Raw genomic sequence first — 17,537 nt, forward strand, 5'->3', positions numbered from 1 at the left:
TGGGTGAAGGCAGGAGGGGCGGGGCATGCACTTGGGCGCAATGTTAGATGGGGGCGTGGCCTGTGGGTGGAGATGCGGACTGTTGAGCGGGCCTGAGGGACAGAGACTTGTGGGAAAGAGGCTTGAGGAGAGAATCTCTGGCCAAGGCTTCTCTCTCCTTCATTGTCTAGTGGGAGGGAAAGCCCTGCTTGCCTTCCCTCCACCCAGTTTCCCTCATCCGGCTTGGTTCTAGTCCGTCAGTCTTTCTGTGGTTTGAAGACATAATAGCGTGTATAGCTGAGATTGGCTTGTTCACGGTGGTACGGCAGCGGGCAAGCGAGTATTAGAAGGAAATCACGCCAACATGATAAAGAGAAAAACGTGTGAAGCTCCCAGAGAATATTACACTCAAGAGTAAAAGACTGGAAACTTTCTCTGGAGAAAGACCAGGAAGCCCACCTGCTCCACTTCTAGCCAACATAGTACTTAAAGCTCTAGCTAGAGCAACCAGGCGAGAAGAAAAAAAGTAAAAGACACCCATACTGGGATGATGCAAAGGTGTCTTTACTCTAGGGTGACAAGATCTTAACATGGAAAACCCTATGAAGAGTTCACAAAGGACTCTCAGAGAACCAGCCTCACAACACGAAGACTCAAGAAACACGGTCAGGGGCTTGGTCAAGTTCACCAGTCAGAGTGGCCCATGACCAGCAATGTCCTGTGCTGGCAAGAGGTTCGGGAAATGGCGCAAAATGTAGGATAGTTCCGGGACACTAGGGATTCAGGGATAATAGATATCAGATAGCAAAGGGGAGCAGTGGGGAGCTTCCGGTCTCCTGCGGTACACGTGTGTCCAGCTGGCCTTCTCTCTTAAATTCCAGGGTGACTATGGATTCCGAAGGAGCCAAAAACGCACAGTTGACAGCTGATTGCTAGAATAGGGGACGGGGAAGAGGTATTATATTTTTAACCTCTGTAAAGTCGGTGGGACTGAATGGACCCGCGTGGCTGTAGTGAACCCCAGGCTACATGACCCACAGTGCAGTACTGCCCCTATCCTAAAAATAACTTGAAAAACCCTTTAGTCTTTCCCCAGGGCCTGACCCTTTGAAAAAAGCCATGTCTTTGTGAGCCGGACAAGAGCAGCCTGCCACTCCGGTGGGCAGTTGCTTCTGAGGTGAGTACTCTCCCCTGCCCCCAGCAGTGCCTCAGGCTGAATTCGCATGGACCTGGCATGAAAGGGAGAGAAGTGAGGAAGCTTCCTAGGAGGTGGAAAAGCCCTTTATAGACACAGAGCGGGGGTGGGGGGGGCAGAGACAGGGAAGCAAGAGATGTCGTGTTTGAGCTTTGTTAGTCAAGAGCATCAGTTGGCCAGGGGATCCACAGTAGGACATGGTCCCATTTTGGCCCTCAGAGATATAGTAAATGAAAGGTTGACAGATCCTGACAATGAAGGGCTGGTAAGATGGCTCAGTGAGTACAAGCATGAGAATCTGAGAAACCCCAGAAACCATGTAGTGCTTTGGTATTAAAAGCCCTTGGGACAGTTAGCCTGGTTTTCAGAGATAGCCTTTCTCAAACATGAGGCTGGATTAGAGGGTAACCTCTAACCTCCACATGTCATGTACGCACACACACACACACACACACACACAGACCTCAGTCACATATATATATATATATATACATTCAAAAAGAATCCTAAAAATCAAACTAAAACCTCGGCTTGGCCAAGGCCCATCAGGCTGAGGAGAAGAGCTTCTAGGGCACCCTACCAGCAACCTGTTGCCTTGCCCTGTTGATTCTGAGTGGGGGATACTCAGGTCAGTCATGGTTGCTCTGAGATATTTGTGTGTATTCATTCCCTTTACTGTCTGTTGGTTTAGGGTTGGGTTTGCTTTTGTTCTAGCCCATAAAAGATGTTAGTTAAGAGAAGAGGTTCTAAGAGAGGTTTCTTGCCTTTAAAAAGATACCTATGGCTGAGTGTGGTGGCGCACACCTTTAATCCCAGGTAGGTGGGTCTCTGAGTTTGAGGTCACCCTGGTCTACAGAGCAAGTTCCAGGACAGCCAGGGCTACACAGAAAAACCTAGTCTTGAAAAACAAAAACAAAGTATCAGAGTCATGGCAACTGACTTGTAATTACACCTATAATCTCTCAGCACCTGAAACAGGAGGATTGCTATGAATTTAAGACAAGCCTCAGCTGGGCTGGAGCAGTTAAGAGCACTGGTTGCTCTTCCAGAGAGCCTGGATTCCATTCCCAGCAGCCACATGGCAGCTCACAGCTGTCTCTAACTCCAGTTCCAGGAGATCTGTCACCTTTTTCTGGCCTCTGCTGTTACCAGTATGAACATGGTACACAGGCAAAACACCCTAAACATGAAATAATAAAAAAATAAAGACCCTGCAATACACACACACACATATACACATAGTGTTTTATAGAAATAGTTATTAGTAGAAAAATTATGACAATACATGCTTTTTTTTTTTTGAGACAAAGTTTGTTTATGTAGCCCTGGCTGTCCTGGAACTTGCTGTGTAGCCCAGGCTGGACTCAAACTCACAGAGATCTGCTGGTCTCTGCCTCTCACGTGCTAGGATTAGAGGCATGTACCACCATACCTGATTGTGTCTCATTCTTTGACACAAAGTCTGTCATGTAGCCCAGGCTGTGCTCAGATTCACTTCGTAGCTGAGGATAACCTTGAACTCCTGGTCCTCCTGCTTCCATTTCCCAAGTACCGGGATTGCAGAAATGCTTGCTTTTTTTTTTCTTTCTTTCTTCCTTCCTTCCTCCCTCTCCTTTCTCCTTCTCTCCCTCCCTCCTTCTTTCCTTCTTTGGTACTGGTGATTAAACCCAGTGCCTCAGGCATGCTAGGCAAATATATCATGGAGCTACTTTTCCAGGCCATGATTTGTTTTTTTTTTTTTTAAAAAAAAGTGAAGGCAATAGCAAGGGTTAAATCTCAATAGAGATAATAAAGAACAGAAGTGTCCCAGAAAACCAGGTAGATTGGAAAATCTCTCTGAAAAGTCCTAGGAAAAGGATTAAGAGCTAAAAATGATAAAGGAAGTGACAAGATGTGAGAATCAGAAGATGGATGTACAACCTAAGGCTTAGAGATCGTTTTAGAGATACAGTGGGCGCTCTGCTCAAAGCAGCAGCGAAGAGAAGTTTCTCAGGAATGAAAAAAAGAACGAGCGAATCAAAGGGCCTACTGTGCTCCAGCCGACTGAATGGGAAGAAATCCATATTGGTTACGTTCTCATTTTCATCAGCAGGCTAAGAAATTATTCAAACACCCCTGTGTGTGCACATCTATTCCCCCAAGGTACTTACAAAAGAACGAAAATCATCCCGAGCCTTGCTAGAAACCCAACTGACAGGGTAGGGTCACAGAAAACAGGGAAGAAGGGTCACACTGCAATCAGACAGGAAAGACTGGGAAGCCACCGCTCGAGCTTATCCATCTTGCAAAGGGCACTCGAGGGATTACTTGAAAATGTGCACCAGAGGAGAAACAAATCAGAAGTAAATGTCAAGGATGCGGAGGGTGTGGTATCAAAGGTGATTTTCAACCCAGTCTGGTCTCAGAAATGAGTAAGGCGACCACTCTGTCGCCTTGTGACCTGGCCTGAGTCCCTGCTCCTTCAAGGGCCGGGAACGCGGGTGGAGTCAGCAAAGGGATGGCGGGGAGAACGGGGGACACAGAGGCGCCACCTGGGTCAGGGGGGGTGCGGTCACGTGGGTTCCCGAAAGCCTTGGGAATGCATGCAAAGAACTCCGGCTGGGAGGTAGTGGGGGACGGTCTCCACTGGGGCGCGCCGCCTTACCCCCGGGTCCGGTGGACACTGTGACCTGCGCGTAGGTGGCTCCCGCGGCGGCCGCGGGGCCTGAGACGCCGTTAAGCGCGGCCACGCGCACGGTGTAGCGCGCGCCCGGCCGCAGGTGCAGCAGCGTGGCGGCTCGTTCCCGCAGCCCGGCCTGGCGCGGGACGAAGGCCACACGTGGCCCGCAGGGTTGGCATGCGCCCGCCGGGCCGTCGCGGCCGCAGAGCAGGCACAGCAGCGAATAGGTGACGTCGGAACGGCCGCCGGAGTCCGCAGGCGGCAGCCAGCGCAGCCGCAGCGCCAGGGGGGAGCGGCTCAGGCTGTACTGCAGGTCCCGTGGAGCGGACGGCGGCCCTGCGACATGGGGTGGCGCTGAGTGCGGCCGGGAGGGGACGCGAGCGCGCGGGGTATGGGGACTCGGGACGCGGGTATCCGCATAGGTAGCAGACATGGACTATCGAGGGGACTGGGATGGGGACATGGTCACCGGCACAGAGGGCATGAAAAAGAGAAGGGACGTCCCAGCCAGGTCCAGAGAGCGGCTAGGGGTGTGGAGAGATGGCCACCCACAGAGCCATCTCCATTCTTCTGGGTTCCCCAGGCCCGGGTGCCCAGACCCATCCCAGGCTTCCTTTTTGCTCTGCCAGTCCAATTCCCAACGCCCCGTCTCACCCCCTCCTCACCGCCAGTCAGGAGGGGCACTCACGGGTGCAGGAAGCTGAGGGCGGGTCAGTGGGCGAGCGAGCGTAGGTGTCCTGGCACACGCAGAATGTAGAGGCCTTCTCCAGAGCCAGGCTGTGCTCCGGGCATGGTGAGCAGAGGGGCCGCCTTGGGGACACTTTGAAAAACCCTGGGGGACAGGCTGTGGGAAAGGACTGGTGAGGAGTCTCCTCCCTGACCACATCACACCCTGCATTCCTGTTTTTCCTGGATTAACGTGGGGAGAGTGGGGTGACAGCTCTTAGCCCAGTCTCACCTGGTCCTTGACAAATGCTGTATGTTCAGGGGACGGTGACATAATTCACTTCTGTTAATACATTTGACTTTATCTCCATGGTTAAAAAGAGAAAAGTGAGGCTGGGAGAGGTTAAGATGCCCAATGCCCCGCGGTTAGTGGTTTTCCCACCCCAGCCTGCCCCCTTTCAAAGCCCCGACAACACGGCCCTAAGGAGCAGGCTTAAGTAAGCAAGGGAAAAGAAGGGTGCGGCCTTCAAGGACTGGTCCCCTTTACTCGGGGACAGATACACAATTCCATTTAGACAGGCAGGCAGGTGGGCACTCACACACGCGCACATGCACACACACACACACATACACACACACACACACACACACACATGTCAAAAGTTCATTCTCCTCCCACCATCCACTGTGCCCAGTAAGAGCGTAAACATTTTCCAGCTCACACGGTGGACGCCAGTGTGGAAGCAGAGCTGGGCAGGTGGAGGGGTGGAGCCGTCAGAATGCTCCAGTGGCTTCTTAGACTAGTTCTATGTGACACTACTCAGGAGCCTTGCTGCTCTCGCCTTCGCTCACCTAACCCAGAGCACAGCTCCTAAGAACAGACTGCAGCCTAAACGGGTCTGTAGCGAAGTTCACCTCTCATTCTCTTGTCTTTCTGAGCTTTGTATACACTGCGACCTCAGCAAGATTATTGGAGGACTGACCGAGATAAAACCCGGGTACGATCGACTTCTGTGTGGATTGTTATCAGAGTGATATTAACAGTGATAGTGTTTCTCCCTTTCCGGGCCCCTGGAGGGAACAATGAACACAAACTGGCGAACTGATTGAGGCAGAATCTCCTGCAGCCCAGGCTAGCCTCCAACTGATGGTGTAGCTGAGGATTGACCTTGAATTGTTCTTCCTGCCTTTCCTAAATGCTGGAGTTACAGGCAAGACCATACTCTAAAGTCCTATTTTGTTTATTGTGTGTGTGTGTGTAGTGGGAGGGTGTACGTGGCCCTTTGTGAACATGTAGAGGCCAGAGGTCCATGTCAAATGTCTTTCTCTGCCTCTGGATAACTTCCTTTTTGAGACAGGGTCTCTGGGAATCAGAAGTTCATGGCCTCAGCTATTCTAGCTGTCCAGACCGCCGCTGGGATTTGCTGCCCCCTTCCTGTGCTGGGGTCACAGACAAGCTCTGCCATGCCCAGCTTTTATGTGGATGCTGGGCATCTCAGCTCTGCTCTTCAGGCTGCCACAGCAAGCACTTTTACCCACCGAGACTTTTCCCCATCCCAAATGCTCATTTTAAAAAGGTCTCAGTCAGGGTTGGAGCGGTAGCTCCTGGCCCCCGCTGTCTGTGTGGCTGGTCCGCACATGACTCTGGTGCGTCCCTCCAGTCTAGCTGAAGTCTGAACCAGAGAAGACAGAACAACAGCGGGGGGGGGGGGAGACTAGCCCTTGGGAAGTGCTCTCTTAAGAGCTGAACCATCGTATTCTTTGAAAGGCTTAGACTCCGGGAGGGTCCCATTTTGCCCAGAGTCCCCTGTAGCATAGCTGGGGAGAGGGGGCTTGGCAGTCCCTTTCCTTTGGCACAGTGGTTCTCAACCTGTGTATCATGGCCCCTTGGGGTTCAAACTACCCTTTCACATGGGCTGCCAAAGACTATTGGAAAACACAGATATTTACATTACAATTCATAGCCATAGCAAGGTTACAGTTATGAATTTGTGACGAAAATAATTTTGTAGTTGGGTCATCACAACATGAGGAACTGCAGCATTAGAAAGGTTGAGAACCACTGCTTTAGTGCTAAATCCAGGGCAACTACCCCTGTGGGCCTTTGGGTGTGGTCATGTCAAAGCCAAGACTTGAAAGTCTGGTGTGGTTATTAGCTTTGCTGCTCTGGGTTGAGAAAACCAGCAGTCAGATGGGAATTGTGGCAGCCTGTTGACTGTGTGCTGAAATAGAGAGGTGAGGGCCTGGACAAGTGCCCACCTCAAGGCTCAGGGTGTTGGGAGGAATGTAGAGGTGCCTTGCTCTCAGTAGAAGAGGGTTAACATCCTAGCTGTGGTCATCATGGCCCCATCACAGGCAACTGTGGTCCTACTTGGAGAGGCATTGTCTAGAAGAGTGTTGTGTTGAAAGACAGACAATCAGCACCTTCCTCTTTTCAATGTCAAAGTCAGAAATTCAGAGATCAGATAGTTCAACTCCCACAGCCTTGCCCTGTACCATTTTCAACAGCTTAGCTCATATACCTCATGATGGGGAAGTCTCCCTCTTCCTACCCCTTTGCTCCCAGATAGACAGATATTCATAGGAAGAGCCCAAGTTGGGTGCCCTGTGTAGAGTCACCTCTGGCATCCCACCAAGGGTCCCAAGTAATCTGTATAGTCTCAGGGAGCAGGCAGACCCACAAGAGACTTGGTGATAAGTTACCTTTGCAACCCTAATGTGTTCCCTAGAAGGAAGCTGAATTTCATTGATTCCTGTGGTAGCTGGAACACGACCCAGGTACCAGTGCAAACCTGAGCTCTTTTGCTCCCTTTCTTACCCTCTCCAGCAGCCCCCCCCCCCACTATGCCCACTCTCAACATCACAGAGAGCTGCTTATTCTGACTTGTGATGTCCCACACCCTCTGCCTCCTGGCTCTTTGAGTTCCCCAAAGTCTGCTTCCAACAGCACCTCCCTTGGAAAGTTTGTCCTAGATTTCCCCCCACTCCCCCACTGCCCTGGGCAGGGGTGACGCCATTACAAGTGACTTTTATCTGGTCTCAGCCTGGGGGCGGGGAGCATGTCACAAACCAGAGATCTCTAGTCCCTGAACACCCACAGTTTTATCATCTGTTATAAGCCAGGTGTTCTAGGTTCTAAAGAGGCACTATAAAGTACACAGGAATCCGACTGTCCCTGCCCTGTCACCTCCACACCTGGCAAAGCACAGAGAGAGGTTGTGAGTTGGTAATTCCTTCCAACATCTGGCTATGGAAACCGCAACCCCCCCCACACACACACACATTCTGATCCACATCTCCTCTCCTGCAGTCTGAAAGGTGGGGATGAGCCACCCTCTGTTTTAGGATAATTTGTCATCTCTGCTCTGGACCCCTGCCTTTCACCTCCCTCCCCCCAAAGTCAACATTCCATCTGTCACCTCCCCTACTGGTCTTTGCAACCCCCTCTCTACTGCCTCTTTCCAGTGATGTCACTAGTGGGCGGAGCAGAAAAGCAGCCCATTTCCATGCAGGCATAAGGGCTCTGACTATAGACTATTTTAAAACAATCCTAAAACCGACTAAAAGTTGTCCTGCTTTTTATTAGCAACATGCGTCAGCAATTTTAGCCCGTGTCGGTAATAAAACACTCCTTCCTCTTGAACAGATTGCTCCCCACACATTTGGTATGCCACTGCCCCCCTGCACACCCCACCCAGTATATATACAGTGTCTCTGGTCTGCAATAAAAGTTCTCTCTTTGTTCAAACAACATGTTCATACACAAAGATCCTATCCACCCAACATCCTGCTGAAGATGCTGTCTCTTCTCCCTTCAAATCCAGGCTGCGAGTCTTTCCTAGTGACTGTGCACACGTGTGTTCATGCATGTGTGTGTGTGTGTGTGTGTGTGTGTGTGTGTGTAAGGGAGTCTCACATAACTCAGACTGGCCTCACACCGTGCAGCTAAGGATGACTGAACATCTGATCCTCTTGTCTCTACCTCTTGAGTATTGGGATTCTAGGCATGTACCACCATGTCTGGTTTCTGTGATACTAGGCTGGAACCAAGGGCTTCATGGATGCTAACTCAGTCACATCCCTAAGTTGGATGATGAACCAATCTGGCTCCTCGGGGTTCTTTGTTCTTCAGCTGACTGCAGCCTTTTCTCTCCATTGCTCCACTGAAATTGTTCTTGCCAAGACCGAGTGAACTCTATCCAACCCTTGATATGTCTGAGTGCTCACCATGCTATAGGCTGCTGTCTTCTGACTATTCAGCTCCCTGAACCACCGCGCTATCTCCTTCTCCTCTCTACCCTTTACCCCTCAGCATACCTCCTCCAATTGCTTTATTTTTAGACAGGGTTTGTTATGTAGCCCTGACTATCCTAGAACTCACTATGTAGACCAGGCTGTCCTGGAACTCACAGATACCTGCCTTCCTCTGCCACCCAATTGCTGGGATTAAAGCAGTGGTTCTCAACCTGTAGGTCACAAACCACTTGGCAACCCTCCATCTCTAAACATATTTACTTTATGATTCATAACAGTTTCAAGATTACAGTTGTGAAGTAGCAATGAAAATAATTTTATGGTTGGGGTCAGCACAAAATGAGGAACTGTATTAAAGGGTCGCAGCATTAGGAAGGTTGAGAGCCACTGGCCTAAAGGCATGAGCCAAAATCACTTTTAGAAAATTCATTTTTGCTGGGTATAGGTTACATAACGAGAGTATTTGCCTGTTGAGTCACCTTGCCTCTTAGGGTTTTTTTTTCTTTCTTTGTTTCTTTTTGAGATTGGGTCTCATGTAGCCTAGGCTAGCATCAGATTCACTATGTAGGTGAGAATGGCCTTGAACCCTGTTCTTCCTGCCTCCAGGTTCTTAGAGAACAGGCTTTCAGCAACCACCCCGCCTCCCATCACTTCCATCTTGATCACTCAAGGACAGCTGCATCCACTTCAGTTCAGGACTCGCAGTCTCTCTCCTGGACCATTGTGTTGCCTTCCTTCCCCCCCCTCCATCCTCCAACGCTTCCCACCCCATCCTTCCTTTTGCTATTGGCAGCTTGAGTGATCTGAAGGTGTTGGCTTCCCTCCTCATTGGCTTAAAGCATAAAGTATTTATCTCACCCTTCACTCAGGCCCTGCCCCTCTCCCAGCTCATCACTCACGCCTCGCACGCCCACATGCCCTCTGCAGTAACCACACTGGATTACTTATTTAGTACCAACCACTTTGTTCCTTCCTGTCACCATGCCTCTGCAGAATGTCTCAGCCACCAGGAAGAGAAACCTCCCTTCCTTTGGAAAACTCTCTCCGTCCTCAGAACCGGGCTCTCTGTGGACATGTCACAACTACAGTCTGATGGCTTAGCATTGACTGTCAACTTGACACCTAGGAGACAGATTTCTAGGCACATCTCTAGCAGAAGGTTAACCTCTGAGAATGTCTGTGAGGGATTGTCTTGACTGAGTTAATTGAAGTAGAAAGAAAAAAAAATCTTTGTTTGTTTTTGAGACAGGGTCTGTTTACAAAGCCCTGGCTATCCTGGAACTCACTAAGTAGACCAGGCTGACCTTGTACTCACAGAGATCTTCCTGCCTCTGCCTCTCAAGTATTAAAGGCCCATTGGAGCTGTGGGTGGCACCAATTCCCGAGCAGGTGTCTGGATTGTATAGGATGGAGAGATAGCAAAGCACCGACAGGCATCATCAGTTCACTGGGCTCTGCTCTTGCCTGTGTATAGAAAGTGGTCAGTTCTCAGGATCCTGCCTCCACGGCTTCCTCACCATGATAGACTGTAACGTAGAATCATAAGCCAAAAAAACTCTTTCTCCCTTAAGTTATTTCTGTCAGGCTATTCTGTCATAGCAGCAGAAAGGGAACTAAGACACACGATCCCCCAATGTATCTCCACTGAGCACCTACCACAACCTGTCCTATGATGAACCCTGGGGCTGCTGACTACTGCCTGAGCTCAGAAACACACGCATATACACATCGATGTCAGCACACCACTTAGCACAGGCATAGAGGACTCCGTGAGAACGGGATGCTTGGGAGAGCTCGGGTTCTTGCCTCTTTCATGTTAACTGCAGTTTCCCAGAGAATGGGAGGCTGCGTTCATCCACACACATAAGAACTGTGCGATGCAGCCGGTATCCTCTGCTCATAGGAGCGGATGATAGAGTGAGTAGGAAAACATGTGTCCTGGTTAGCTGTAACTGTCAGAGCCGAGCATCACCTGAGGCTCAACTGAGGATTTCTCAGATGAGACTGGCCTGCGGGATGTCTGTGAGGGACTGTCTTGAAGTAGGAGGACCCAGTCCACTGTGGTAGGCACCCTTCCCTGGTCAGACTGTCCTGGGCTGTATAAAAAGCTAGCTAAACATTTGAGCCAGAAAGCAGTCTTCCTCCGTGGCTTTGGCTTTGCGTTCCTTCCCTGACGTTCCTCAGTGATGGACTCTGACCTGTAAACTAAAAGCCCTTCTTCCCTTGGGTCATTTTTGGTCAGTGCAACAGGTGAAATGGCAACACCAAGCTCGGTCACCTCCTCTGTCACCTACCATTCTGTAGCCCTGGGTAGCACATATTACTTTCCTTTTCAATGTTATTTTAACTTATATGTATGGGTTTTTGTCTGCATATCACATATGTGCCTGGAAGAAGAGGGTGTCAGATCCCTGGCACTGGAGTTTCAGGTGGTTGTGAACTACCATGTGGGTGCTGGGAATTGAAGTTGGGTCCTCTGCAAGAACAGCAAGTGCTCTTAACCCCTGAGCCATCTTTCCAGCCCCACATATCTCTTCCTTATGACTTAAAAAATAAATCTTTGCCCCTTTGCATCTAGATGTGAGCTTGTGTCTGACCCGTTTCTATTGCCTGCTTTAGGAAGTCCATCGTTTGGTGATGAGATGGCTCAGCGAGAAAGGGCAACTGCTGTCCAGCTTGACAACTGGTGTTCAATACCCAATACCAGAACCCATGCTGGAAGGATAGAGCTGATTCTATTGGGTTTTCCTCTGGCTTCTACTTGTACTTCATGCATGCACGTGTGCTCTCTCTCTCTCTCTCTCTCTCTCTCTCTCTCTCTCTCTCTCTCACACACACACACGGGGGGGGGGCGGGGAGTACATCCTTCGACCTTTCTGACTAAATGCACACATTCCAGATCCCACCCTATCCTGCCGCTTCGAACCCACAGACCCAGAGACCCAGAAAATACCCCCAGTGTCACGACAACTCTATTTCAGAAAACAGAGTGGGATCCTAGGAGCCATCTTGTGCAAGTTGCCACCCTTGATCCCTGAGATGCCCCCCGACAACCTGGCTTGAATATGGTCAAGGGTGAAGTGCCTATAATGCTAGCCTGAGGTTTGAACTGCTGTGGAGTTCTTTTCTTATACATGAAGGAGGCATGGCAGAGCAATAGGTTCCCAGAGCTGGGCAAGCCCGAATTCCAATTCTGACTGCCCATTCCCCACTTTACAACTGAGGCAGGTGCTCATCTCTTTGCTAATGGGAACCTATCATATTTCCTGGAACACAGAGCTCTGCGTTTTTATTTTTTGTTTGCCTGTTTTTTTGTTTTATTTAGTTTAAGACAGCATCTTACTATGTGTCTAGTCTGGCCTTGAATTCATGCTCTTCCTGACTCAGCATCTGAGAGCTGGGCTTTACAGGCCTAAACCACTACCTGGTTCCTAATACATCCTTATACGGGGTCAGATTCACTTCTTCCAGTCGGTCTTGGCTAAGCCCACTAGAAACCGCACAAAAGGTCTTGACTCCCAGCTCCTCCTGTGGCTTCTCCACTTCCACTCCTGCCTCTTCATAGAGGGCACACTCTTTCCTGCCACCTGCATGCTATGTCCCCATCCCATTCCTCCAGGTGCCCTGGATACCTTCACAGATGTCACCGCGTTCCTGGAATCCTGCACTGCAGCTGCAACGACCCACGGGCACCAGCCACTCGCCGTCGGCGCCACAGTGCATGCGGGGAGGGCTGCCAGGCTCCCCTTCTGAGTGGGACACGCACGTTCCAGTCACTTCCACCAGGGTGGAGAAGGCACTCTCAGCTGCTGTGGCGGGGAAGGCCGCCAGGCCCCGCACTGTGGCACGGCACTGCTTGTAGTAGACACGCACCGAGACCAGCGCCACACACGCACCCACATCCTGGAAGGCTAGGTGGAAACCCTGCCGGCTGAGGGGGCCGATCTCACGCACCTCTGTGTTCAGCTTCATCTTGCGTTCCCCCAGGTCGCCTTGCGTGAAGCTCTCATCAGCGGCGATAGTGTCTATCTTGCGGGGCCGGTTGCCTCCTAGGCGGGGACGCCCACGTCCCAGGTCAGCCTCCGTTTCCAGGTAGTAAGCGTTGAAAGTCTCTTTGCAGGTGCCTGCGGCGCCAGGGATGCTGCTGCAATCCCGCAGCGTGAACTGAAGTTCCACGAAGATGCGCTGCCCACGGCCACGGCTAATCCAACCCGTCTGCAGCCAGTTGTCCTGGTTGGGCTCCAGCACGTTGCATACTTGGTATGTCCGGATGGGACGGTCATGTTCGTCCACGCCACTAATCTCCTCCCACTGAGGCAACAGCACAGAGGTGGACACCTTAGAGCCCGGAGCTTGAGCACTGGCCCGTCTCCATCTTTTTCACTTCTGCCTTCCCGCCCCCTACCATACAAGCCCCTAAATATGACAAAACGCGGGAAGAGGAGACACTTTGGAAAGGAACAAGTCAAATCCATTTTCTTTCCAGTACTGGGGATTGAACCTAGGTCTTGGGCTTGCTGGGCAAGCGCTCTACCACAGACCTCTTTCCTCTTTTTGTTTTGACATTACATCTAAGTATAATGAGATTAAGGCTAGCCTAGGCTATGGAATGAGATCCTGCCTCAAAAAAAAAAAAAAAAAAGAAAGAAAGAAAACTTACTCTGTCACGTAGCTAGCTAGGCTTACAGGCCTGTGGCATAATGCCATTTCCAATCTTTTTCATTTTTCATTTTTTCCTTTCTTTTTCTTTTTTCTTTTTTCTTTTTTCTTTTTTTTTTTTTTTTTTTTGAGGCAGGATCTCATTCCATAGCCTAAGCTAGCCTTAATCTCATTATATATCCTAGGCTGGCCTCAAACTCACATCAGTTTTTCTCCCTCAGCCCCAGAGTGCTAGGATTACCGACATAGACTATCACACCGGACTATCTCTTTTCCTTTTAAAATATGCAGCACTTCGTGGACTTACATGTTGTCCTTGCAGACCACACTGATCTTCCCTACATCATCCTAATTTAACACGTGTGCTGAAAACCAAGCATGATCTTTGTTTTATTTATATATTTATTTTGTTTTGTTTTTAAGACAGGGTTTCTCTGTGTCTTCCTGGCGGTGCTGGAACTCACTATGTAGATCATAGAGATCTGCCTGCCTCTACCTTCCAAATGCTGGGATTAAAGGTATGTGCCTCCAGCACCTGGCCGAAATCTTTTTATTTATTTATTTTTGTTTGGTTGGGCTTTTTGGTTTTTTGAGACAGGGTTTCTCTGTGTAACGGCCCTAGCTGTCCTGGAACTCACTCTGTAAACCAGACTGGCCTTGAACTCACAGAGATCTGCCTGTGATCACACCTAAAGGTGTGCGCCCGGCTACAATCTTTATTTTTGTGCATGGGGAAACTGAGGTTGCAGAGGGGGAGCCACTTGAATGCATGGGCACTGTGAGTTAATGACAGAGCTAGGGATGGTACCTGAAGTCACTAAACTGTGCTCAGTGACCTTTCTACCTCACTCCTCCCCCCACCTTGCTTAATCTGCCAATAATTGACAGCTACCAGGAGCCTACTGTGTGTGAGACAATGCCCAGCATTTTCATCCAGCTCACACTGCTGTCCTTAGACACAGCCAGTTCTCTCATTTATTTAGCTCACTGACCAACTGAAGCCTTCGTGTTCTCTAGCAGAGCTGCTCTGGCTCGATACCAAGGGTTCCAGAGAACACGAACTCTGTGGCTCATCTTGAAAACTTCTTTCATGGGGCCAGGCGGTGGTAGCACACACCTTTAGTCCCAGCACTCAGGAGGCAGAGGCAAGAGGATCTCTAAGGAGTTCAAGGCCAGCCTGGTCTACAGAGGGAGTTCCAGGACAGAGAAACCCTGTGTTGAAAAACAAAATGAAACAAAAATTCTTTTATGGGGCAGCTGAGATACCTCAATGGGTAAATGCACTTGCCATCAAGTCTGACCTGAGTTTGATCCCCAGGACCTACATGGTGTGTGGAGAGAATGGATTCCAACTGGTGGTCCTGATCTCCATGTGCACACACCGTGGCACCAACACATATACACACACACATAAACACAATAAATAAATAGATAGATAAATAAACAACAATTTTTAAATTCCTTCACATTTTCCTAATATATAATGTACTTTAGCTGTATCTCCCCTATTATTCTCTCTTATCTCCCCCCCCCCACCAAACCACTTCTTCCCAGCAAGCCACTCTCCTACTCACCTATCTTTGTGTGTATGGCCCACTGCATTTAGCTAAGGTTGCCTGCCTGAGCGTGGGTGGGAGTTTCTGTGGTACATTTTGATCCTAGGTGAACGCAGGGTGATAAAGGGACTGGCTGAGTCTTGGCCTATTGGAGGACCCTTGGGATGGAGCGACAGTTCAACACCTACCCCGTTACTCGGCAGTGCAGTCCAACCCAGCTCAGCCTGGGAAGCTTTGGAGTCCAGGAGGATGACTAAGGAGAGGGAAAAACGGATGTCAGAAAGCCACACTGTTAGAGGAGGAGGGTAGGAGCGATTGCTGGGTCCACCCCAGATCGCCACGGGAGGGGACGGGGAGCAGAACACAGCTCCAGAAGACCCGAGTAGCTCGAGGCTACGGAGGGCAGCCACTGTGATTAACTAAGGCACCTGAGGCTTGTGACAAATGACCACAAACCCAATGGCTTATGCCCTCTCTCCCCTCTTCAGTGTCTGACCCCAACCTCTGTTTCTATGACCATGCTGCCTTCTCCTCTGGCTCCGAGTCTCATTGCGCTCATATGAGGGCCATTGTGATCTCTTCATGTCAAAATTCCCACTCCCATTACCAGTCCTTTATTTATTTATTTATTTATTTATTTATTTATTTATTTATTTATTTATTTGTTTGTTTGTTTATTTATTTTTACCACTTAAAGTGACATTAACAAGTTCTGGGGATTAGGACCTGGCCGTTTTTGTTGTTGTTGAAGTGAGTGTCATTCTCAGCCTTCCACAGAGTCCATGGCAAATACTCTAAGGTCAGCTTTCACATTAGGGACAGAAGTCAGTGACCCTCTTCACCCTCCCTAAGTTCCCCCCAAACTATATTTAACTGTCAACCAGCAGGAGGAAACTATCAACTAGCTGTGGGTCTTGGATTTCTTGGGTGCACCTCAAATCTACTCAGATCCAAGGTCAGTTCACCAGTCATGGAGGAGACCAAAATCTTTTTCATTTGCCTTCCGGGGCCTCGGGTGAAAATGAAGTGGAGAGACCACTTAGCAAGAGGAAACATCAGAAATCTTTGCTTCTCTATCCAGACCGTTCCCCCGGGGCTGCCACCTCTACAACGTTTGAAAGAACATCATGGGCCCTTTGCCATATCATCCATGGCCCTCTCCAGCCCCTCCTCACCAGGAAGGCTTGGATTCACTTTATTCCCTCAGGATGTGACAGGTTGGCAGCCTGCATCATGGGTTGGGCTCAGAGAAGCCCAGGTCTGGATAGCAGAACCCTCTGCTTAAACACAGGAAGCCAGGCCATCCCCAAACCTCAGAAAAATTACTTCCCTAGATTGCTAAGAAAGGGGGTGGGTTTCCAATGTGGGGTCTTCCAAAAGGGACTGGTTCTAGAGGTAGTCGCGACGGTGGGCAGGGCCGCCGACAGGGCGCTGGGTTTTCATCACCAACAGTGCTTGGGAATTGCGTACTGGTGGCAGGCATCTGCCATCCTGCGCCAGGACAGACCCTGCGAGCAGAGTCTGCTCCAGTATCTAAGGGTTCTGCACCTGGTTGTGACGCCTCTGGATTCAGCTGAGCGTACAGCCCCCAGAGGTGTAGGAGCAGAGGCAAGACTCCGGCGCTAATGACAGCCCCAAATCCTCCGCAACGCGGACCGCGCGTGGTGGACTCGATCCCGATTCAGCACTGCGGACAGCTCCACAATCAGCACTTCGGGCAGCGCCCGGACTCGGCCCGGATGACTAGCAGCCAGACTCCAGCTGTCCACACCACGATCCCCTAGGCCCCCTCTATTTGTCTTCATCCCGCCTCATGCTCGGGTCTCGCCGCATCCCCTCGGTTTCCCTGCTCCCTTCATCACCCCGCCCTTACACCTCCCACCTCCAATCATTCGGCCTGTCCGTCTCAACGGCCCCTGAACTGCCTCGGGCTCCTATGTTCCCCAGTCTTTCTTCCCCAACCTTCTAGGTCTCCAGACCTAAGCTCCTCAATACCCCTCTCTTCTCTATCGCTGAACCAGCCTCCCCTCTCTCTCCAGTTCTTTCCCGCCCTGCTGTTTGCTTGCTTCAAGCCCCCAAACAGAGTAGTCTCTCCAACCACTCCTTCCTCCAGTTACCTAGCCCCCCAACTCCCTATTTTTTTTCTTTTTCTTGGCATCGCAGGCTCCCAGGCACAACCCACCTTACCTTCCTCGGCGGTCCCGGGTCGCCCGGGTCCCAGAAGCAGAGCGAGGTAGAGTGGCATCAGGCAGACGAACAGGCGCAGCGGGTGTGGACCGGCGCCAGTCTCCATGGTCCACAGACGGAGCTGTCAGTGCGGCGGCGGCTCAAGCCTTGCCAGCCCAGCACCGCTGAGCAGTGCCCCCAGACCCCAAGGCCGGCTGGGGGTGGAGTCTCGCTGGTCACCATCATCCATGGGGACCAATCGCTAGGCCTTGCCGCGGGAGGTCCACCAATCCCGGCCAGCAGAGAATGAGGAGGTGGAGTTTCACAGGCCAGGGGCGGATCGCCCAGCTGGAGGGGAAAACCAAGGGGTCCCGCAGATCTCCAAACCGTGGGGGTAGGGCAG

The 17,537-nt window shown here is 50.6% G+C and overlaps 1 protein-coding gene across 4 annotated transcripts in view; it reads right to left on the reverse strand.

Moving 5' to 3' along the window:
- Positions 1-17,335, reverse strand: part of Epha10 (EPH receptor A10) — a 36,023-nt gene extending 18,688 nt beyond the window's left edge. For 3 of the 4 annotated variants that reach the window (XM_057784582.1, XM_057784583.1, XM_057784581.1), the window contains exons 1-5: positions 17,156-17,335; positions 15,157-15,221; positions 12,386-13,064; positions 4,522-4,677; positions 3,819-4,169 (exon numbers count right to left, since the gene is read on the reverse strand). In XM_057784582.1, the coding sequence (XP_057640565.1) occupies positions 3,819-4,169; positions 4,522-4,677; positions 12,386-13,064; positions 15,157-15,221; positions 17,156-17,261 (1,357 nt within the window). In that variant the 5' untranslated portion in view covers positions 17,262-17,335. Of the gene's footprint in view, positions 1-23; positions 912-3,818; positions 4,170-4,521; positions 4,678-12,385; positions 13,065-15,156; positions 15,222-17,155 lie in introns of those variants that run through there. The other variant, XM_057784584.1, reaches the window with a different exon arrangement.
- Positions 17,336-17,537: the final 202 nt, after the last annotated feature.

This window comes from Chionomys nivalis, chromosome 11, assembly GCF_950005125.1.
Source record: "Chionomys nivalis chromosome 11, mChiNiv1.1, whole genome shotgun sequence".
Classification (NCBI taxonomy): Eukaryota; Metazoa; Chordata; class Mammalia; order Rodentia; family Cricetidae; genus Chionomys; species Chionomys nivalis.